Here is a 24,842-nt window from a genome sequence, read left to right on the forward strand (position 1 = left end):
CCTCATGACTGTACTGGTCTGCTGACGGGTGCTTGGGAATCACTAACAGTATCAAGTGTACATTGGGTGTACTTGCAGGGTTTCATCTTAACCACACCTATGGTCGGTGTCATGAACATGCCTCCCGGGCAGTCATACAAGGCTTTGTGCTTAGAAGGAACCCACATTGTTTCAATGTTCTCTGGTTGCCAAACTTGAAGTTCTTAATTTTTTAATTTTATTTTTTTGTCTTTTCAGGGCTGCACCTGCAGCATACGGAGGTTGCCAGGCTAGGGGTCAAATCGGAGCTGTGTCTGCGACCTACACTACAGCCCATGGCAATGCTGGATCCTTAACCCACAAAGCAAGGCCAGGGATTGAACCCGCAACCTCATGGTTACTAGTCAAGTTTGTTAACCACTGAGCCATGAAGGGAACCCCAGAAGTTCTTAAATTTTGAACAAGAGGTCCACATTTTAATAGCGCACTGGGTTGCCAAATTATGTAGTGAACCCTTCCACACCTTTAGATATGAGATGCATGTACTCATTCGGCAAAGAGTCACTTCTCCATACCAGAGTTGGGTACCAGGGTTACCACGGTGAGCAAAAGCAGACACAGTTCCACAAAGATGACAGCTGATTGCCGTGGTCTGCTCAAGACTTTCAAGGCCTGGGGGAAATGTGTGATGTCTTCTGAGAAGCGGTCAGAGGGAAGAGAAGTACACAGGGTGGACTGACTACATTTTTACCCAATTAACTTATTTTTGTTGTTCCAACAGGTGGAAGAATCTCCACAAGTATCTTCCAAGCTTCAGAATTTGAGACTAAATAGCTTAACGCCCAGGCAACTTTTCAAACCCAAAACTAATCAAGAAACTTAATTTTATTTCAGATAGCTTAAAATAATTGTCTCTTTTTTTACCGTCCAACACAAAATGAACATCATAGCTTCAGAGGATCAAGACAAAAGAGGATGTCTATTAACTGGAGTTTTAAGGCGTTTTTGTGAGCAGATGTTTTAAATTTATTTCATCAAAGAAAACCTTCATGATTTTGATGTGTGTCCTCATGAGAACTGGTAGCACTGTTCATAAGTGAAGGGAAAAAAATATATATATATATTTTTAAAACTCTGTATTTTAAAAGTTTTTAGAATAATGCCTTATTAACTTCCATCAGCATTGCGGATGATCTTTGCCAATGGGTTGAAGCAACGGTAAAGATAAACTGAGCTGCAGCTCTTAAATTATTGACATATTCTAGGACATTGTATCTTTTGCAAAGTGGTCATCTCACAAGGCTGCCACCTGCTCTGTCCCTGCTGCCTGGGCCCACTGCATCTGGTTCATTTTCCTGGAAGTTCCATCTGAGTTGGAAGCTCATCCTTTTTTGTTTTTGTTTTTATTAATTTGAGTTGTAATTGACACGTAACACTGTGTAAGTTTAAGGTGTGCATCATGTTGATTCATTACTTCTATATTGCAATATAATTACTGCTGTAGCATTACCTAGCCTGTCTATCATGTCATATAATTATCATTTCTTATGAGAGTACATAGTTTTGAAGATATTCTACATTGGAATTTTTTTTTCTTTAAGAGTAATTTATTTTTTTGAGAGTTTTACTTATTATTATTGGTAAAAGAAAAGATTAGGAAAAAATATACCTGTTATCCTCCTGCCTTAAAAACAGCCTCACTGAGATATAATTCACACCCATTTACACAGTTGAGTGGCTTTTATTAAATTCACAGAGTTGTGCAACCAATGCCACAGTTGATTTTAGAACATTTTTATTGTCCTGTAACTCTTAGCTCTAATCCCTTTATCCCCTTCATTCTTAGAGCTGCTACTCTTTGTCTCTCTTGACTTGCCTATTCCAGACATTTCATAGAAATGGAATCATACAACATATGATCCCTTGGTACTGACTTCTTTGACTTAACATGTTTTCAGACTTCATCCATGTTGTAGCATGTCACAGTGTTTCACCTCTCTTTTTTAAAAGAGTCTAAAAAATTATGTGGAGTTCCCACTGTGGTGCAGCGGAAACGAATCTGACTAGGAACCATGAGGCTGTGGGTTCAACCCTTGGTCTCGCTCAGTGGGTTAAGGATCCGGCATTGCCGTGAGCTGTGTTGTAGGTTGCAGACGCGGCTTGGATCCCTCGTTGCTGTGGCTCTGGTGTAGGCCGGCAGCTACAGCTCCTATTAGACCCCTAGTCTGGGATCCTCCATGTGCCATGGGTGCAGCCCTAAAAAAAAAAGACAAAAGACCAAAAAAAAAAGTGCAAAAAGCTAGCATTATATCTTTTATTGGATAGATGTCTTGGATAATCCATCCAAGAAGGACCACTCTGTCCAACTTGATGAGGCCTATATCCTTGGTGTACTTGTGGAGAAACTGGCAGCTTATATTGAAGTGGTATTTCCAGGTCAGAACATGCTGGTTTGAGCTGATGTGGTATGATCAGGAACCTTGGCTAAATTCTTGTAGGTGGCTCCAGTTGAGCTGCTGGTGACCCATCTTGCCTTCAGTAGTGCAGGGAGGCAAAAGGCCTCTACCTCTTTTTATTACCAAGTATTCCATTTATGGTACTTTGAATTTATCCATGCATCAGTTGATGGACATTTGGGTTGTTTCCACTTTGGGGCTGTCGTAACTAATGTTGTTATGATATCTGTGTACAAGTTTTTGTGTGGGTATATATTTTCATTCTTTTAGGCGTATACCTAGGAGTAGAATTGCTGGATCATAGGGTAACTATGTTTAACCTTTGAGGAACTGCTAGACTGTTTTCCAAATCACCTGTACCATTTTGTATTTACACCAGCAGTGTATGAGGGCTCCAGTTTCTCCATTCTGTCTAACACTTGTTATTACTAACTTTTAAAGTATGGCCATCCTAGTGGGTATGAAGTGACATATCAATATGGTTTTTCTTTACATTTCTCTTAATGCCTAATGATGTTGATCATCTTTTCATGTGCTTATTGGCCATTTGTATGTGTTCTTCAGAGAAATGTATATTCAGATCCTTAAAAAGTGGTTATTTTTTATCAAATATGTGCTCTTTATATATTCTACCTACAAATCTCTTATTAGAAACATTATTTGTAAATTTTTTTCCAACTTTATCAACTGTATTTTTACTCTTTTTATGGGGTCCTTTGAAGAACACATTTTTAATTGTGACAATGTATGTATTTTTGTTATTGTTGCTGTGCTTTTGGTGCTATATCTAAGAAACCGTTGCTTATCCAGAGTCATGAAGACACACTCATTTTCTTCCAAGAATTATACAGTTTTAGGTCTTATATTTAGCTCTTTGATTGATTTTGAGTTAATTTTTATATGGTGAGGTTGGGGCCCAACTTGATTCTTTTGCATGTGGATATCCAGTTGTTCCAGTTACATTTCTCGAAGAGATTTTTCTTTCCCCATTGAATTGTCTTGACCTCATTGTCAAAAATCCACTGATTGTTAAGTGTGAGGGTTTATTCCCGGATTCTCCATCTATTCCATTGATCCATACATCAATCCTATGCCAGCACCATGGGTCTTTGGTAGCTTTGCAGGTGTGAAATCAAGAAATGTGAGTCCTTCAGTTTATTCCTCTCAATATTTTTTGGCTATTATACATCTCTTGCATTTCCATATGAATTTTAGGATCCCACTTATCATGGTTGTTTGATCCTTTTAATATATTGTTGGAGTCAGTTTGCTGGTATTTTGTTGAGGATTTTTGCATCTATGTTCATCAGTGATATTGGCCTCTAATTTTCTCTTTTTTATGGTGTCTTTGTCTAGTTTTGGTATCAGGGTGATGGCCTCATAGAATGAATGTGGAAGTGTTCCTTCCTTTGCAAATTTTTTGGGCTATTTTAGAAGGATGGGTGTTAATTCTTCCTTAAATGTTTGGTAGACTTTACCTATGAAGCCATCTGGTCCTGGAATTTTGCTCGTTGGGAGATTTTATTGTATTGTATTATTTTATTTTATTTTTTTATTCATCTTTTTGCCATTTCTAGGGCCGCTTCTGCGGCATATGGAGGTTCCCAGGCTAGGGGTCTAATCAGAGCTGTAGCCACCGGCCTATGCCAGAGCCACAGCAATGCCAGATCTGAGCCGCGTGTCTGCGACCTACACCACAGCTCACGGCAATGCCGGATCCTTAACCCACTGAGCAAGGTCAGGGATTGATCGCAACCTCATGGTTCCTAGTCAGATTTGTTAACCACTGAGCCATGACGGGAACTCCTGTTGGGAGTTTTTAAATTATGGATTCAATTTCAGTACTGATAATTGGTCTGTTCATATTTCTCTTTCTTCCTGATTCAGCCTTGGGAGATTGTACCTTTCTAAGAATTTATCCATTTCTTTTAGGTTTCCATTTCATTGGCATATAGTTGTTCATGGATGGTCTTGTGATCCTTTGTATTTTTGTAGTGCCAGTTGTGATTTCTCCTTTTTTGTTTCTGATTTTAATTGGTTTGGGCCCTCTCCCCTTTTTCCTTCATGAGTCTAGCTAAAATTGTTTTATCTTTTCAAAGAACCAGCTTTTAGTCTCATTGAATTTTCCTATTTTTTTTAATCTCTATTTCAATTTATTTCTGCTCTGATCTTTGATTTCCTTCCCTCTACTAACTTTGGGTTTTGTTGTTCTTTCTCTATTGCTTTAGGTGTAAGATTGGGTTCTTTATTTGGAATTTTTGTTTCTTGAAGTAAACTTCACTCTTAGAACTGCTTTTGCTGCATCCTATAGCTTTTGGATTATTGTGTTTTTGTTTTCATTTGTCTCTAGGTATTTTTTTATTTCCTCTTTGATTTCTTCAGTGATCCACTAGATATTTGGTAGAATATTGTTTAGTCTCTATGTGTTTGTGGTTTTTGCAATTTTTTTCTCCTTGTAATTGATTTCTGGTCTTACAGTGTTGTGGTCAAAAAAGGTGCTTGCTTGATTTCAGTTTAATTTACCAAGGCTCATCTTGTGGCCTGGCATGTGATCTATCCTTGAGAATGTTCTACGTGCACTTGAAAGGAAGGTGTATTCTGGTGCTTTCATATGGAATGCTCTATAAACGTCCATTTGCTCTAATGTCTTTTTTTTTGGGGGGGGGTGTCTTTTTTTTTTCTAGGGCCACACCTGCAGCATATGGAGATAGGGGTCTAATCAGAGCTGTAGTTGCCAGCCTACACCAGAGCCATAGCAACGCGGGATCTGAGCCACGTCTGCAACCTACACCACAGTTCACGGCAACGCTGGATCCTTAACCCACTGAGCAGGGCCAGGGATTGAACCCACAACCTCATGGGTCCTAGTCGGATCTGTTAACCATTGAGCCACAACGGGAACTCCCATCTAATGTCTCATTTAAGACCTGTGATTCCTTATTGGTTTTTTCTGTGTAGATGATCAGTCCATTGATGTAAGTGAAGTGTTAAAAGTCCCCTACTATTTTGTTACCGTCGATTTCTCCTTTTAAGTCTTAGTATTTATCTTCTATATTGAGGTGCTGCTATGTGGGTGTATATATATTTGCAATTGTTATATCTTCTTGGATTGATGCATTGATCATTATGTGGTGGTGTCCTTTGTCTCTTGTAACAGTCTTTATTTAGTCTATTTTGCCTGAGGTAAGTATTGCTACTCTGGCTCTTTTGATTTCCATTTCCATGGAGTACCTTTTTCCATCTGCTCGCTTTCAGTCTGTATGTGTCTGTAGCTCTGAAATGAGTCTCTTGTAGGCAGGATGTAATACAGGTCTTGTTTTTGTATCCATTCAGCCAGTCTCTGTCTTTTGGATGGAGCAATTTAGTCCATTTACATTCAAGGTAATTGGCAATATGTATATTCTTACTGCCATTTCGTTAATTGTTTTGGATGTGTTTTTGTAGTCTTTTTCTCTTTTGTTCTCTTGTGATTTGATAACAATCTTTAGTGTCACGTTTGAATTCCTTTTCCTTTTTTGTGTGTATTATCTATTATAGTTTTTTTAAGTGGCTGATCTCCTAATTTCAAATGCATTTGTACTCTCCTCCCCTCACAATTACTTTGATCTATTTTTCATCTAATTGTTTTGTGTATCTCTTAACTGCTTATTGTGGCTACAGATGATTTTTCTACTTTTGTCTTTTCACCTCCCTATCAGTTTTGTGTGTGGATGATTGCCTACCTTTACTGTATGTTTGCTTTTACCATTGAACTTTTTCATTTTGTAATTTTGTTTCTAGTTGTGGCCTTTTATTTTGCACTTAGAGAAAATCCTTTAACATTTGTTGTAAAGCTGGTTCTACTCTTCCATCTTCCAAACCTTCTCTGTAGTCTTATTAATCCTAAATAATTTTTGATCCTACGAGAATATAATTGTTTTAATTTTGGATTTGTTCATTACTACAGTATAGAAATACAGTTGACTTTTATATGTTGATCTTGCAACCTTGCTAAACATTTGTAAGTTTTAATAGGTTTTTAGTGTATTCCTTAGGATTTTGTATATGCAAGATATCATCTGCAGATAGAGTTTGTTTTACTTCCTTTACAATCTAGATGCCTTTTATTTCACTTTATTGTCATACTGCCCTGGCTAGAACCTGCAGTACAGTTAAATAAAAGTGGCAAGAATGGACATCCTCCTGCCTTGTTCCTGTGAATTTTGAAAAGCCTGTAAGACAATCTGCAAACATGAAAATGTTGGGACTATAAGGTATAGTTTTTTAAGATAGCTTGATTAAAATTTTATACATTTTAATAGTTTGTAGACATTTTATAGAATACATGTAATGTTCTCTGAGGGCAGATGTGATCCTTTAGGTAAGATTAAGCTTTTTATATAAACATATCATTAGTCCTGGAAATTCTTCTGTTTTAGCACTTTCACATGTGTCACAACTGTCCTCGTTAAACTCCTAGAATGTAGACATGACCGTCAGTATTATAAGTGGGGAAACCGATTCGCAGTAAGTAAATTTCGTGCCACCAGTGAGTATCAGAACTGGAATTCAAACCCAGATCAAATTTCAAAACATATGCTCTTCCATACTGTTTTTCAAGTTTATGGCAAAAACCTTTCCTCTTTAGAAAAGTATATAACCATAACTATTGTGTAGGGCTCAATCTAGAACACTAACATATATTCAAAGCATGCACACACACAAAGTGTCTTTTTTTTTTTTTTTTTTTTTGGCTTTTTAAAATCACTGTTTGTTTATTCCATTTGGTAGAGGGTTTTTTTTTCCATACAAATATTTGCAACAATTTTGAATTCCCCAAAACCATACATAGACGATAAATACCATGCTATTAAAGTATTAAATTTGTACAAAAATACTTTACAGTTTAATACTTGTTTGTTACAAATAAAAATACATATTTAAGTGACTCATGATCCTTTTTTTTCTTAACATGATTCTGCTTTATACTTTCTCACCCTGGCGGTTCTGAAATGTGATTGAAATAATATATTTCTTCGCACAAAAAGAAAGGTGAACTTTTTCCTTAAACAAAGGACACAGTGTTCAAATGCTTTACCTAAGCAGTTGTTTGAATTATTGACCAAAATAAAAATGTTTGGAAAATAACTGTTTCAGTATGGAGATTCTACAGTCAATATACAGATCTATTTTTTTTTTATATTCACCAAATAACAGTTATTAGTGTAACTATTCAAAATAGCTGAACAAATGAAAACAGTTGCTAACAAACATGAAAAGCAACTGTCACAATTTATTGCTTTGAGGGATGGTAATAATTGGCAATGCATTTTGTGGAAAATGTATTTACAATTTCGGTGGCATGGCTCAGAACAAAAGACAGTCCAGTGTCATTTTTAAGTACATGTGCTATACACCCCTCAATAGAACCAGTTTTCAAAACATGTCAAGCAGTATGCGTTTGAGTTGCCTATCCATAAGATAAACCTCATTTTAATAGACTCTTCATTCTCTTAAATGCTTAGTCTTGAATTTTAAAAATAACTAATTCTCAGTGTTACTAAACACCCTATTTCATTATCAGAGATTTTTTTTTTTTTAGCTATTAAAATGTGTCCTTAAAAGAAAAAAACAGGTCACAAGACATATCCTGTTTGATAATTTGTTGCATAGGGAATAGCATACATCTTAGTTAAAATCATTCCTATACTTGGGCAAAAACATTTACCACCACCTATCATGGTCTCCTACGTGCATCTTGCTGAAACATTGTAAGATAATTTTATACCTGTCCCCCTCCCATAGCAGCAGTCCCAGCAGTTCACCAAACCAGTTCTCCTAGTAGAGCCAGTTTTATGAAAAGCCTTGATGGTTAACTTCTTGCATGAATGACTTCATAGTAAGAAACTGATTTCAGAGTGAATTAAGGAAATTATCATCGAGAATATTTTCAAACAGACATTCTTTTTTAAAAAGGAATAGGAAGATGAACTTGTACAAAACTTTCTCTGATGTTAATTGTGGAGAGGGGGTGGCCTGCCTGTTTTTTGTTTGTTTTTTTCTGTACCCTTGAGCTTGGCAGGGGATTGCCTGTCATATACCTTAGTGATCGTCAACAAAGAAACCTCTTCAACTTGAAAAGGGACGTGAACATGAGCCATGAGATTTAAAAGACCCCTGTGCTTGCAGTTAATGCCACGTGATTATCTGTGCATCAAATGGCACAGAAATCTTAAAGGGATTTTTTTTTTTAGCACCATGTAGATATTGTCTTTTGTCCTGCTTTATAAAAAGCATTGCTATAATGTATTAGTGGGTTCTCGTATCTCCAAATTACCACCATGGCTAGGCTGTTGGAAAAAAGCACTGTTCTGTTCACTCCATTCTCCTCCCGGTAGAGTCTGTTCTGTGGACTTCTGTGAAGCCAGTGGATTTCTGCTAATTACCAGGTCCAGCTTGTTACCAGATTCTGCTATGAGGGGCACAACAAGGCAGCAGTCGAAGTCTCTTGTTCGGACGTGATTAACCTGAAAGGCCAAAAAGCATCATTTTCAATGATTTCAAACGTAAGGTAATTTCCAAAACCGAGAGTAATATTTCAGATGTAACAGGTTGATGAGAGTTCTGAAAGTGCTTAAACCAGCATCGTGAGCAGAGAGGTCGATCTCTGCCCCGACCACACTAGAATGTGGGTATCAGCTTCCTTACTCTCTGCTTTTAAATCGTAAGGCCCTTGTGAGCAGGGAACAGGCACACCCCCGACATCGGCATGCTGAGCAGATTGCCTTACTCATGACAGAGGTGTTCCAAGTATCGACTATCACATCCCCAATTTACAGGTGAGGAAAGTGAGGCACAACGTGGTTAAGAGATTTGCCTTTACTCAGCAGTCAGGAAGTGGTCCAGCTCGGATGTTGGTAAATGTGCCGGCAAGGATGTGATTAGGCAGCCTGGCTGATTCCAAAGCCCAGGTTCTTGACTATGATATGGAAATAGCTCTCTCAGCTGTGAGCCCACCTCCTCCTCAGCTTATATGTGTCTTCATCTTCTACCCACAGTTTTTAAAGTCATCTGCATGCTGCTTCCATTCCTTAACTTTCCATTCTCTCCACAATCTTCTCAGGTCTGGGACTGGACCCTTATATTGTATAAATGACCCCAATTGGCAGGCACAGGAATGGTGTCTCAAATTTTCATCCCCTTTGGCCTTGCTTGAGAGCCACTCCTGACACCTGCTCATCCTTAAAACTCCTTGGATCTTATGACACCACTTTGTTTTGACCCACATACCATTTTAACCACTTGCTTTCACTCCTTCCCTGCCTTCATTACCTCCTGTCCTTTTAGATTTTATTTTTCTTGGAATTCTATCTTTGGTTCTCTTCTCTTTTTCACTATACATCCATCATAGGCAACTATCTGAATCCATGCTTTCAGTATGCCAAGTCTTTAGCTCTGGCTCTAATTATCTCTCCTGAGCAACAGATGCCAACTGCCTCTCAGACTGCTCTACCAGGATGTACTGAAGGTGTTAAAGATCCACGTCTGGTTCAGGTATCTTACCCTTACTCACCTGGACTCCTTTCCCTTGATCCATCCTCTCCTTCTGTACCCTGTGCCAGTCCACCTATGATATTATTGTCTTGTCCTTCTAAATTGCAAACTATGTCTACTATGCTGCTCAAGAAATTAATATACCTCCAGAATAAAGTCCAAGAGCTTTATCCTGGCATCCAAGGCCCTTCACACCCTGAGTTCACTCTACTTTTATAGGCTTATTGTCCATGAAACTAGATGCAGCTCCAGTTTATAGATTAGGAAGATACAGAGGTCAAGTAACTTGTCCATAGTTATTTATTTAGCAAATACCAGAGTATCTATGAAAAATAAAAGTGTCCTATATTCTTAGGACAAGACTATTTTGTCTACCGCCATAGCAAAAAAGGGCCACCAGAATTGGTTTTAAATTATCCATTTGATCAATGACAACTTGCTTCAGTGAACACATGTCTAAAAACCAACTAATCAGTGCAGCCTTGTGCTTTGAAAGTCAACTGTTTGGGGACAGACTCATCCCATCTGAACACTTTGAAGGCCGATGTCAACCCTCTCTTCTTCCTGCAAAATGCTCTTCCCCAAAACCGTACATACGATCAGGAATTTGCTTTCCTCAATGAAACTATACCTGACCACAACAGTTCTCCATTAACTAAACAAGGTTCAGCTTTGGGACTTTAGAAATTTGTGAGATATTGAGATATCAAACCTGTATAATGGGAAGTGGGAGAATAAGATGCTAACCCAGTTCTCACGAAGTTTAGAATCTGCTTGGGAATATATACGGGGAAACAGGCTGTTTCAGTAACTGGTAAATTCTACCAAAAGAAAAAGTTGCTATCCTCTATAGGAGGGACCTCTAATCTAGTCTTGAGGCAAAGGAGGATGGGTGCGCATTGGTCAAATAAGAGTTTAAGTTGAGAGTTAATTAAAATTTGATATGTGGTCTTACCTGTAAGAGCCTGTCGTAGGGCTTCAAGCCACCAAGATCTCCTGGCCCAGCTGGGCGAATATTTTTGACATATACTCCCTTCTCCAACAAGCCGTCTGCTACACTGAACCCAAAGTCCTCCATTTCCGAACCCTTGTACAGGGTCACCTGGAAAGTGAGAAAATGGGAAGGGGACATTTAGGTAGGTTGAGGACTTCTACTTGTGAAACCCTGATAAACCATCCTTTCAAACTCATTTTAGTAACACAATGACTTGTAATAGTTTAGGTAGCTCCCCCCAACCCGGAAGCTTTTTCCATTCTCCAAGGACATCCTTGGAATTAGTAAAGTCCCACCTAGAGCTGGAAAAGGAGGAAACATGCAGAAGCCTTCTGGATTTTGTTTGTCATTAAGTGTATATAGGTGATATTTCCCCTGGGCAGGCAGACTTCTCTGTTCTGGAGCCACCCCCAGGTTCTGGGAGAAGCCAGGGTTAGCCCTTTGCAGCTGGTTATCAGAACTAAGCCAAGGGCCTTTCCTTCCTGCCCACTGCCTGGTGCTGTGCTGGGTACAGTGCTCAGTGTATCCTCTGCCTTTGAGCAAGTGCCAGGAAATCCATCATTTTATTTGCTTTGGTACCCCAATCCATGCTTCAGTGCTATGGGCAAAAAATGACCTAAAAGAGAGAGCGGCCAAGATGGTGGAGTAGAAGGACCCTGAGCTCACCTCCTCTCATGAGCACATCAAAATCAGAACTATCTGCAGAACAACCATCATTGAAAAAGACTGGAACCTACCAGGAAAGACTACAATGAAAGGCATTAAGAAGGAGTGCCTATACAGTAAGAGGGTAGGAGGGATAAACTTGCAATATAATCAATCCTGTGCCCCTGGGCAGATGTGACTCACCCTGGGGACAAAGACACTGGCAGCAGCCATACTGGGGAATATTCAGCCATATGAATACTCCTGGCTTCTTAGACACTGGATCATTAGTGCCAAGACCTGGCCCCACCAAACAGCCTGAAGACTTCACAGCTGGGACACCTCAGATCAAACAACTAACTGGGCAGGGACACAGCCCTATCCATCAGCAGGCAGACTGCCTAAAGAATTACTGAGCCCACAGCTACCTCTAGATGTGCTCCAAGGCATGGCCCAGCCCACCTGAGGCCCAAGACACAGCTCCAAGACAGTGGAGAGGCACCGGCCCCTCCCACCAGGAAGACTGAACAAGCCTCCAGACCAGCCTCATCCACCAGAGGCAGACACTAGAATCAGAAAACTAAGACCCTGGAACACAGGTTAGACCCTACCCTGGGACCATCTGGGCCCTTGCCCTGCCCACTAGGAGGCCAAGAGGACACCACTGACTCCATACCCAGCTGTATCAGGAACCAGCCTTCTCCACACCAACAATCTGAAATGAACTCTAGAAATCCTGGGTTCTGTAGCAGGACTCCAGGAACCAACTCTGTCTGCCAGGACTATGCTACCAACCCCAAGATCTGGCTTCATCTGCTGTGGGTGGGCAACAGTCTGAGTTTTGGAGACACTTCCAAACTCATTCTATGAGGCCACCATCACTCTGATACCAAAACCACACAAAGATATCACACACAAAAAAAACTACAGGCCAATATCACTGATGGAACATAAGATGCAAAAATCCTCAACAAAATACTAGCAAACTGACTCCAACAATCCATTTAAAGGATCATATACCATGATCAAGTGGGATCTATCTCAGGGATGAAAGGATTTTTCAATATTCATAAATCAATCAATATGATATACTACATAAATTGAATTGAATAAAATCATAGGATAATCTCTAGATGCAGAAAAAGCTTTTGATAAAATTCAACACCCATTTATGATAAAAACTCTTCAGAAAGTGGGCAGAGATGGAATGTATCTCAACATAATAAGGGCCATACGTGATAACACACAGTTAATATCATACTCAATGGTGAAAAGTGGAAAGCATTCCAAGATTAGGAGTAAGACAAAGACAGCCCTTTTGCCACTTTTATTCAACATAGCTTTGTAAGTCCTAGCCATGGCAATCAGAAAGAAAATCAAATAAAAGGAATGTAAATGGGAAAGGAAGAAGTAAAACTATCACTGTTTGAAGATGACATTATACTTTACCTAGAAAATTCTAAAGGCACCACCAGAAAACTACTAGAGCTCATCAATGAATCTGGTAAAGTTGCAGGATACAAAACTAATATATGGAAATCTGTTGCATTTATATACATCAACAATGGACTATCAAAAAGAAATTTAGGAGTTCCTGTTGTGGCTCAGGAGTAATGAAATTGACTAGTATCCATGAGAACATGAGTTCAATCCCTGGGTTAAGGATCCAGTGTTGTGAGCTGCAGCATAGACTGGCAGCTGCAGCTCCAGTTGGATCCCTGGCCTGGGAACTTCATATACTGTGGATATGGCCCCAAAAAGCAAAAAAAGAAAGAACTCTATCTATCTATCTATATAAAAACAGACACATTTAGGAAATAATCCCATCTACTATCACATCAAAAAGAATAAAATACCTGTAGAATAAACCTACCTAAAGAGTCAAAAGACCTGTACTCTAAAAACCATAAGACACTGATGAAAGAAATTGAAGGCAATACCAATAGATAGAAAGTGTAATAGGATTTAAAGAATCAATATGGTTAAAATGACCACACTACCCAAGGCAATCTATAAACTCAATGCAATCCCTATCAAACTACAAATGACCTTTTTTCACAGAACTGGAATGAAAAATATTTTAATTTGTATGGAAACACAAAAGATTTCGAATGGCCCAGACAACTTTTGAGAAAGAAGAGAGCTGTAGGAATCACACTTCAGACAACACTACCAAGCTACAGCCATCAAAATGGCATGGTACGGGCACAAAGACAGACACATAGGTCAATGGACCTAGGATACTGAAAGCCCAGAAATAAACCCACACACTTATGGTTAATTAATCTGCAACAAGGAGGCAAGAATATACAATGGAGAAAATACAATGTCTTTAATAAGTGGTTCTGGGAAAGCTGGACAGCCATGTGTAAAAAGAATGAAATTAGAATATTCTCTTACACCATATACAAAAATAAATTCAAAATGTATTAATATCAGGCTAGGTACTATAAAACTCTTAGAGGAAAACATAGGCAGAATGCTCTGACATAAATCTCAGCAGTATCTTTTTGGATCCACCTCCTAGATTAATGAAAATAGAAACAAAAATAAACAAATAGGACATAATTAAATTTAAAAGCATTTATACAGCAAAAGAAGCCATAAACAAAATGAAAAGACAACCCACGGAATGGGAGAAAATATTTGCAAATAAAGTGAATGACAAGGGATTAATCTCCAAAATCTGCAAACAGCTCATACAGCTCTCAATCCAAAAAGCCCAAATAGCCTAATAAAAAAAAAATGGCCAGAAGACCTATATAGACATTTCTCCAAAGAAGACATAACAGATGGCCAAAAAAGCACATGAAAAGATGCTCAACAGCTCTAATTACTGGAAAGTGTAAATCAAAACTACATTGAGTTATTACCATACAACTGTCAAAATGACCATCATCAAAAAGTCTACAAACAATAAAGGCTGGAGAGGAAGTGGAGAAAAGCAAACCTTCCTACACTGCGGGTGGCAATATAAATTCATATAATTCCTATGAAGAATGGTATGGTGGTTCCTTAAAAAATGAAAAACAGAACTACCAGATGATCTAGCAATACTACTCCTGGGCACATATCCAGAGAAAACCATAATTTGAAAAGATACATGCACCCCAATGTTCATTACAGTGTTCATTTACAATAGCCAAGACATGGAAGCAACCTAAATGTCCATCCATTGAAAGAGATGTAGATAAAAATGTGGTACAGAAGTACAACAGAACATTACTCAGCCATGAAAACGGAATGAAATAATGCCATTTGCAGCAACATGGATGGATATACAGATTATCATACTAAGTGAAGTAGGTGAAAGACAAATAGGATATGATATCCCTTATATGTGGAATCTAATAAAAAATGATACAAATGAACTCATTTACAAAACAGAAACAGACTCACAGATTTCAAAAACAAATTTATGGTTACCAATGGGAAATGTAGGAGACTCGGATAAATTAGGAGTTTGGGATTAACATACACACTACTATATATAACATAGAAACCAACAAAGACCTACTGTACCGCACAGAGAACTCTACTCAATATTGTGTAATAATCTATATGGGAAGAGAAATCTGAAAAAGAATGGATACATATATATAACTGAATTATTCTGCTGTACACCTGAAACTAACACAACATTGTAAATCAACTTTACTCCAATAAAATTTTTAAAAAGCTTTTACATAGCAACAAACAAAACAAAAAGATAACCTCTAGAATGGGAGAAAATATTTGTAAATGATGTGACTGACAGGCATTAATCTCCAAAACACACAAACATCTCATGCAGCTTTATATTAAAAAACAAAACAAAACATGAGTTCCTATTGTGGCTTAGCGAGTTAAGAACCTGACATAGTGTCCATGAAGATGCGGGTTCAATCCCTGGCATTTCTCAGTGGATTAAGGATCTGGTGTTGCTGCGAGCTGTGGCATAGGCTGCAGATGCAGCTTGGATCTGGCATTGTCGTGGCTGCAGTGTAGGCCCACAGCTGCAGCTCTGATTTGATCCCTAGCCTGGGAACTTCCATGTGCTGCAGGTGCAGCCGCAAAAAGAAAAAAAAAAAAAACAAAAACAAAAACCCAATCAAAAAACGTTCAAAAGAGCTAAACAGACATTTCTCCAAAGAAGACAAAGAAGACATACAGAGAAACTCTACCCCAAAGTTCACTGCAGCACTACTTACAACAGCCAAAACAGAGAGGCAACCTAAATATTCACTAACATTTCACACACACACACAAACACACATATATACACACAATGGAATACTACTAAGCCATAAGACATGGGATAATGTCATTTGCAGCAACACGGATGGACCTAGAGATTATCATACTAAGTAAGTCAAAGATAAATATCATATGATTGCTTATATGTAGAATCTAAAAAAAAGATACAAATTAACTCATTTTTTTTCATGGCCACACCCATGGCATATGAAGGTTCCTGGGCCAGGGATTAAATCTGAGCCTCAGCTGCAATCTATGCTGCAACTGCAGCAATGCTGGATCCTTTAACCCACTGCACTGAGCCAGGGATTGAACCCATGCTTCTGCAGCGACCAGAGCTGCTACAGTCATATTCTTAATTCACTCTGCCACAGTAGGGACTCCAATGAACTTATTTAGAAAACAAAAATAGATTCACAGACATAGAAAACAAACTTATGGTTACCAAAGGAGAACAGTGGGGAGGGATAAATTGGGATTAACAGATACACACTATTACATATAAAATAAACAAGGACCTTCTGTACAGCACAGGGAACTCTTCTCAAAATCTTGTAGTAACCTATAGTGGGAAAAAATCTGAAAAAGTATATATAACTTTGCCGTACACTGGAAATACCGTAAGTCAACTACAGCTTAATTAAAAAAAAAAAAAAAAGTCAGAATTTCCCTTGTGGCTTAGCAGTAACGAATCCGACTAGTATCCATGAGGATGCAGATTCAATCCCTGTCCCCACCCAGTAGGTTAAGGATCTGGCGTGGTTGTGGCATAAATGGGCAGTTACAGCTCCGATTCGACCCCTAACCTGGAAACTTCCATATGCTGCATGTATGGCCCTAAAAAGTGAAAAAATAAAAATACAAAGAAGTGCTCCTGTAAGAAACATTTTCCTCTGGGGCCTGGCTCAAGCAGCTTTCTCAGTCCTTGTCCTGGGTTTGGTTTAGCAATTCAAGGCATTCACCCACCTCAGCTGCGGGCCTGGTTTCTTCTCTCTGCATTCAAGCCTGCACTGGCAGCTAAAGCTGCCCCCAAGCCCCGGCCTTCCACCTGACCACCTGCAAGAGTCAGTCTGAGGTTTATCTGGTCATCAAATTGTTCATATGTTCACAAAACATGTACTCAGTCCCTCCATGTTCTAAGCATGATTCCAAGGGTTGGGAAACAGCAGTGAACAACAGAGAGGAAAAGTCTACTTTCCAGAGGCAAACACAGTAGTTAATACGTGATGTTCACCAAGACACACTGTGCTGGACACCAGGTGACATACTCAGCATGTCACACCCATTTAACACTTAAGGTGACCACTATTTTTAGTAAGATTTGCTAGATGCCCTCCACAAAACCTGATGCACACATCAAGCAATGATTTGGTTTTTCGTTTTTTTTTTTTTTTTTCCTTTTAATGGCTGCACCTGTGGCATATGGACGTTCTCAGGCTTGGGGTCGAATCAGAGCTACAGCTGCTGGCCTACGCCACAGCCACGCCAGATCTAAGCTGCATCTTCGACTTAGGCTGCAGCTTGCAATGCCAGATCCTTAACCCACTGAGCAAGCAAGGCCAGGGATCAAACCGACATCCTTATAGAGACAACATGGGGTCCTTAACCTGCTGAGCCACTACGGGAACTCCTGGGATTGCTTTTTAACTCTACCTGTTTAAGAATGTTTATTTATTCTAACAGATAATACATTCTTGAAAAAGAGGGAAAAATTTCAGAGCTATACTGGGCAAAATGTGAAGATGAATACTCAGAGAGCAAGTTTATTTTCTTTACACCCAGTTATCTTACTTCAGAGAGGTATGCAATATTGAAGGAAATACAAAAGTGGTCATTTGTGGATTTTTATTTCACTGGACAGAGAGCTAAAATATCAAGCTGCCTGGGTTGATCTTAATCACCAGGCAGCCCTCTTAGTTCTTGCCATATTAGTGGTGAGGACATTCAATTTTATAGAGGCTAAGTAACTTGCCCAAGGTCACCAAGGTATTGAATGGTGGGACCCTGTCTTTCTGACTCCAGGTACTCAACCATGATATTCTACTAGTGTTCGTTTGCCTTATTTCTTAGATGCTAAGATGTATTTTTTCCTATTTTAAATTCTCTGAAATCGGGATGTGTTTTATAGGCAATGGCATCTTACAACTTAGGAAATAGGGTATTAGCAACATCTCACCCCTACCTGCCTCTTTCCCATAGTAAACTAGAAGGAAAGGGGCCAGAATTGTGTTCCACCTTTGCTTTAAGAAAAAAGGAAAAACAAAAACAAAAACAAAAACACCCTGTGTCTTGCTAATTAAAGGTGATCCTGCCCAGAAGCATCGACATCTCTCAAGGCTGTGTTAAAATGCAGAATCTCAGACGCCACTGTGAATTGCCAATCTGCCAACTCTATGCACGCTGATGCTTGTCTTACATGGTACGTCACACATCAGAGGGCCTATTAAATAGTCTGGAAAAGGAAGCAAGAGAACTAATACTTAATGGGATGACATTCCTTTTTTTTTTTTTTTTCCTTTTTTGTTTTGCATTTTAGGGCTGCACCTGAGGCATATGGAAGTTTGCAGGCTAGAGGTGGAATCCAAGCAACAGCTGCTGGCCACAGCCACAGCCACACCAGATCCGAGCCGTGTTTGCGACCTACACCAAGCTCACAGCAACGCTGGATCCTTAACCCACTGAGGAAGGCCAGGGATCGAACCCGCCTCCTTATGGATACTAGTCAGGTGCATTACCACTGAGCCACAGTGGGAACTCCCATGGGATGACATTCTTTACAGGCACATCCATCACTGTATGTGAATGTGCATGTGTGTGCGTGCGCGTGCATGCACTGGACCCTACGATGTGCCAGGCACTGTTTGAAGGACTGAGGATATAGCAGTGGAAACAAAAGACACAGCCATAAATAAACAAAGCACAGCTGTCATGCGTTTACCATCCAATGATGATATCTGACTTAAGCCTCTTAACAATCCTGCAAGATGAGCAAGGATCAGAATTTTAAATTAGGTAGTGTATAGAAAGTTTTAAAACGTGAAATGTGTGGAAGGATCACGCTTGTGACACTCAGTTTTAAAAACAGAGTAGAAAGTCCTACTTTACTATAGAAAAGGGGCATTGTGTGTGCATGTTTGTGCATGTGTGTGCATGCATGCACACATGTGTAGTTTAGCAAAATCCAGCCCCCCATCTGACACGCGCCCTGATGATGCATGGGGGAAAAAACTACGTGAATGACAGTATCCCACCACCCCTCAGCAAAACTCGTCTGGAGGGGAGGCGAGGTCTTCGTTGGTGAGCCCTGAGGGGAGCATGTGGGAGATGGCCTCCTAAGAGTCTTGAGTTGGGCAAGGATCTTTGTTTTGATCACCGATAGATCTCCTCAAATGGTACCTGCCATGCAGTAGGGCTTTTTATCAAATAAATGAAACGACTGGTTCTGACATACCATGTGGTCGATTTGGAAGCAGGTCAGAACAGGCCATGATATGCTGTATGAGTGTGAGTGAATAGAGAGGGATTTAATTCTGAGGTTCGGCCATGTCCCACCTCCCATGGGCCCTGGAGGCCCTGCCAGAAATGACCAAAGCTGGAAGCCGCAGAGTGGCTGGAGTGGTTGGGGCCCAGGCAGGACAAAGCTCCATAGTGACACCGTGTGGTTGTGAGGGGTGAGAGCACCTCTGACACTGGAGCCAGGTCTGCCCTACCTTTAAGCAGGGGTGGGAGGCAGGGTTCTTTAGCTGGAGGTGCTTGACTTTTTAATAAGGCCTGTGGGACTCGAGTGAGTAGATGAAAAAGCAAACAGGATACTACTGTCTCCATGAAATGTGTGTAGCAGATCATACAGACAGGGCAATGGAAGCTCAGAGAGGGTTAGACCAAGATAAAAAGGTAGTAAGCAACAGAGACATGGTTCGAATCCAAGTGGTTCTGACTGCAAAGCTTGGATCTTTGCATGGCACACTACCTCTTCACCTAGCAAATGGTTGCTTAATAAATACTCATCCCAGAGGATATTTTGAGGGGGCGTGTGCTGTAGAAATTCCCAGGCCAGGGATCGAGCTGGTGCCACAGCACAGACAATGCTAGATCCTTAAGCCGCTAGGCCACAAGGTAACTCCCAGAGAAGAATTTTAAGCCCCTCTATAATTATGATTTTGCCTCAGGCCATAGGATAGGAGTATTGTCCTATGAAGTGGGGAGAGTGATTATTGTAGAAAGCTTTTTTTTTTTTTTTTTTTTTTTGCTTCATAGGGCCGCACCCACAGCATATGGAAGTTTCCAGGCTAGGGGTCAAATTGGAGTTACAGCTGCTGGCCTATGCCACAGCCATGTAGCTGTGACCCACACCACAGCTCATGGCAACACTGGATCCTTAACCCACTGAGCAAGGCCAGGGATCAAACCCACAACCTCATGGTTCCTAGTCGGATTTGTTTCCACTGCACCATGATGGGAACTCCTGGAGAAAGCTATTTTTAAAATTAATTCTCTCCCAGTGTTATCAATATATAATATATATAAAGCTCTGTATAAGTTTAAGATGTATCACATCGTGACTTGACACATATATTGTGAAATGATTGCTGCAATAAGTTTGGTTAGGAGAAAGCTACTTCACTGAAAAACTTCAAACATTCAAGAGCAGAAGGGCTAAAGTCTACAAACAATAAGTGCTGGAGAGGGTGTGGAGAAAAAGGAACCCTATTACACTGTTGGTGGGATTGTAAATTGGTGCAACCTCTGTGGAAAACAGTACAGAGATTCCTCAAAAAACTAAAAACAGAACTACCATTTGATCCAGCAATCCCACTCCTGGGCATCTATCCAGAGAAAACTATGGCTCGCAAAGACACATATACTCTGATGTTCATTGCAGCACTATTTGCAATAGCCAAGACATGGAAACAACCTAAATGTCCATCAACAGAGGAGTGGATCAAGAAGATGTGGTACATATACACAATGGAATATTACTCAGCCATTAAAAGGAATGAAATACCAGCATTCTTAGCAACATGGATGGACCTAGAAATTATCATGCTAAGTGAAGTCAGCCATACAATGAGACACCAACATCAAATGCTTTCACTGACATGTGGAATCTGAAAAAAAGGACAGGCTGAACTTCTTTGCAGAACAGATGCTGACTCACAGACATTGAAAAACTTATGGTTTCCAGAGGAGACAGTTTGGAGGGTGGGGGGATGTGCTTGGGTTGTGGGATGGAAATCCTGTGAAACTGGATTGTTATGATCATTATACAACTACAGATGTGATAAATTCACTGAGTAATAAATAAATAAATAAAACAATCTATAGTTGGGGGAAAAAAAAGAGCAGAGGGGCTAGAACCATGAGTCCTCATATGTTCATCACTCAGATCTTACAAGCATCAAGAGCGGGCCACACTTACTTCATTCCCCCCCTCATCTTTTTTCTTCTTTGGGGGAGTATTTAAGGCAAATACCAGTGTCATTTCAGTCTTATATACCTCAGTACGAAACTCTAAAAAATATGATCACTTTCTTACATAACCTGTGTCATTAATTCATTCAAAAAAAATCAACTCTTCTTGACATATTCTAATATCTAATCTGTATTAAAGTTTCCCTGATCGTCTCAAAAAGTGGTTTAGTGGTTTTTAGAGCTGGTTTCTTCAAACCAGGATTCCAGCAAGGTCCCAGCATCGGTGTTAGGTCTCTTAAATGTCCTCTTACCTAGAGCGGGTCCCATCCTTTTCCCCTACGCTACTGACTTATTGTGGAAACCATGTCATTTGCTCCACAGTCTGCTCTTCTACCCCCCAATTTCCATGGAATTTCCTTTACATGGAAATTAGCTCTGGAAGCTTTATTGGAGTCAGAATCAGCTTCGGGGGGGGAGGGGTATGAATAGATCACAGGTGGGACAAGGTGCTGCCCACGACTTCAGTCACTCAATATCTAAGTGTCTCACTTAGGGTGGGTTCAGGGCATGGCAGCTTAATTCTTCCATTCAGCAGTAACCTTTAATTCCATTGTCTGAATCAATCATTTTATCTGAGGTTGCAAAATGTTAAAACTTTTAAAAAGCTTTTAATAGCTTCTTTATTTATTAGCTGGAATTCTTTTGTAAATTCTTTTTTGGCCATGCCTGTGGCATGTGGAAGTTCCTGGGCCAGGGAACTCACACTATAGCACAGACCCAAGCTGCTGCAGTGACAATGCCGCAGGAGAACCTGAAGGATTATCCTTTCTTCAATTAGTGTTGTCTGGTTACCCTGAAGTACAGTTCATCCAAAAAAGGCAAAATGAATGCCAATTCTTTCATTTTTAAAAGAGGAAATAAGTGCCCTCAATTTCCAATGGTGTCCCAGTGAGGTTTCTTTGATGAAGGGGGCCTAGGAATAACTATTTATCTTTTTTTTTTTTTTTTTTTTTTTTTTTTGGCCAGCCCCTGGCAAATGGAGTTCCAGGGCCAAGGATCAGGGCTAGGGATCAAACTCATGACCCAGCACTCCCCAGATGCTGCAGAGCCCATTGTGCCACAGCGGGAACTCCTGGGAATAATTTTAAAACAATTTTTTTACTGGTTGCACCTGAGGCATATGGAGGTTCCTGGGCCAGGGATGGAATCCGAGCCACAGCTGTGAGCTACGGCAACGTTGGACCTTTTAACCTACGGTGCAGGGCCAAGGATGAAACCTGTACCTCCAAAGCAACCTGAGCCACAGCAGTTAGATTCTTAACCCACTGTGCCACAGCTGGAACTCTGGGAATGACCTTTTAGAAGTATCAGAGTGAACCTATGAGCTTTTAATATATACGATGAGTTACAATCAATTGAATCACTATTCTTGTGGGTACCCAAGTTCTCTTAGCTTTGGCCCAGGTGAGTCCATCTTGAGTCTTATGTCCTTTTGATATGACCCATTTCCTCTAAAAACATCTTTGTTTTCTGGCACAAGAGATCAAGGACTTACAATGAATATTTCCTGCCCTGATTGGAGGAAGCACTTCTGATTTATATTCTAGTCCTTTTCTTCCCATCCTCATGCTCCTTTTCCAAAGGGAGGGAGGGGAAGAACAGGGGGAGATGGGTACAAAGGCGGGGGGTAGTGATGCTGGCAAATACCTAATAGAGTTGGCGATATTCCACTATTCTTTTTTTTTTTTTTTTTTTTTGTCTTTTTGCCATTTCTTGGGCTGCTCCTGCAGCATCCGGAGGTTCCCAGGCTAGGAGTCGAATCGGAGCTACAGCTGCTGGCCTACGCCACAGCCACAGCAATGAGGGATCTGAGTCACGTCTGCAACCTACACCACAGCTCATGGCAACGCCAGATCCTTAACCCATTGAGGGAGGCCAGGGATCGAACCTGCAACCTCACGGTTCCTAGTCAGATTTGTTAACCACTGCGCCACGACGGGAACGCCTCCACTGTTCTTAAGACACTGTTTACTAGTGGAGGAAATCACTTGGGTCTAGGTCCCTGCTTAGGTGCCCCTCTTCAGCTTTGTCTGTGGCTCCTCTTGTCCTTAGGCCTCCTTTCCATCCTTGCTTCTAGTCATGTTCTCTCCATGTGACAAACAGCACACCTGGGGCAGAGGTGGTGCCTCCTGGTTATCTCTGTTCCCCGGGTATAGGTTTGGAGAGCAGTCCCACAGACCCTCTGCCTATGGCTGGTTGGGGCTGTGGATGGACAAGTCTGCTTTGCAAGCCTGGCTACACCTTTCAGCTCTATCAGCATGCAAAGCCTATGCCTGCAAACGGCATTAGGAAGCCCACCTCTGTCTTAGCTCTGAGACGTTATTTCTCAACACAGTGACCTGAGACCCTTGCATCTGGGGTACATTTGGTGTGGGCCTGGATAATAGCAAAGGTCTTCATTGCTCAATTAACCTGTGATTCTTGGGAGTCTGCTCCACAGGCCAGAACCCAGGAAGGGCAGAAGGAGGACTGTCACCAAACACTGCCAACACTGGCGGTGGTGACACATTAACCACAATGGTAGAGACAGATTGTCAACCAGAGCGGGTTAGCAGAGTAGCTCATTAACTGTCAAGTCACAGCTGCTGGCTAAGAGGCTTGGCTTTCCTGAGCCTTTGACGTGATGCATCTCTATACCCAGCTCATCAGGATAAGAGGCTAATAAATGGTTTAAAGTTGAAAGTCATCTGTTCCTCTAGAAAGATATCCTAAGGTTAGAGGAGACTGAATTTTAATAGCCAGCTCTGTGGTTCTCCTGGAAATAGCAAATAACAAAATGAAATGATTTTAAGATGTTACAAACGTAAGATTCCAGGAATCAATCTTTCACAAAAATGGGACATACAGCTGGCTGCTCTCAAAAGCAGCAACAATAAATTGTGCCAGGTAGCTATTGCCCGCCTCTCTAGCTGGAGATGGGTAGTGGTTACTTCTGAATTATTTCCTGCCGAGAAATAATTCTAAGGATTCCAAGGTTTAAGTCACATCCCCCTACCCCGCGACCCCCAGATGCATCCCTTATCCAGGCACTTTCCTACAAGTGATTGCTTCTGATCTCCCAACTAGTCTGTGCAGCAGAATCATGCCCTTCCAACTAATGAAGACGCTGACTCTTGAACTTGATGAACGGACACATTCAGTTAGAATACATAAGCTCTAGGATCTCAGTACTAGGATATCTGACCTCATCTGCTGTGTTCCTTTCAGCCAATCATGATTTTTTTTTCCCCCTGGACATATCTCCTAGCTGGTCAGGGAGCTTTTATCCATTTCCAACTACCCAACCAACAAAAGATGAATAATTTATCAGGTCAGCTATATTTTTTCTCATCAGAGCCCTTTTGTGGCTTTCCCTGAGCATCTACATGCACTGCTCCCAGCTGCTAGAGCTCTTCGTGTTCTACCTTAGCCCAAGTAAATCAAGCTTTTCCTTGTAAGGTTTCTATTCCATGCTGACCAAGGGATGCCCTCGGGAATCTAGACTCTGAACACAATGCTAGATTTTTCTGTTCTAAAAGGGCCAGTGA

At 40.5% G+C, this 24,842-nt stretch overlaps 2 protein-coding genes across 20 annotated transcripts in view; one reads left to right on the top strand and one right to left on the bottom strand.

Annotated features, from left to right (window-relative positions):
- Nucleotides 1-6,616, top strand: part of HELB (DNA helicase B) — a 51,111-nt gene extending 44,495 nt beyond the window's left edge. Inside the window, exon 13 of one of the 2 annotated variants that reach the window (XM_003126364.4) lies at nt 761-6,610. In XM_003126364.4, coding sequence (XP_003126412.1) covers nt 761-862 — 102 coding nt within the window. In that variant the 3' untranslated portion in view covers nt 863-6,610. Of the gene's footprint in view, nt 1-760 lie in introns of both variants that reach the window. The other variant, XM_013997699.2, reaches the window with a different exon arrangement.
- Nucleotides 7,146-24,842, bottom strand: part of GRIP1 (glutamate receptor interacting protein 1) — a 478,395-nt gene continuing 460,698 nt past the window's right edge. For all 18 annotated transcript variants that reach the window (XM_021092908.1, XM_021092918.1, XM_021092914.1 and 15 more), the window contains 2 exons: nt 10,924-11,070; nt 7,146-8,941 (listed from right to left, as the gene is read on the bottom strand). In XM_021092908.1, the coding sequence (XP_020948567.1) occupies nt 8,714-8,941; nt 10,924-11,070 (375 nt within the window). In that variant the 3' untranslated portion in view covers nt 7,146-8,713. The remainder of the gene's footprint in view (nt 8,942-10,923; nt 11,071-24,842) is intronic.

The sequence above is a fragment of the Sus scrofa genome, chromosome 5 (genome assembly GCF_000003025.6).
Source record: "Sus scrofa isolate TJ Tabasco breed Duroc chromosome 5, Sscrofa11.1, whole genome shotgun sequence".
In the NCBI taxonomy this organism is placed as follows: Eukaryota; Metazoa; Chordata; class Mammalia; order Artiodactyla; family Suidae; genus Sus; species Sus scrofa.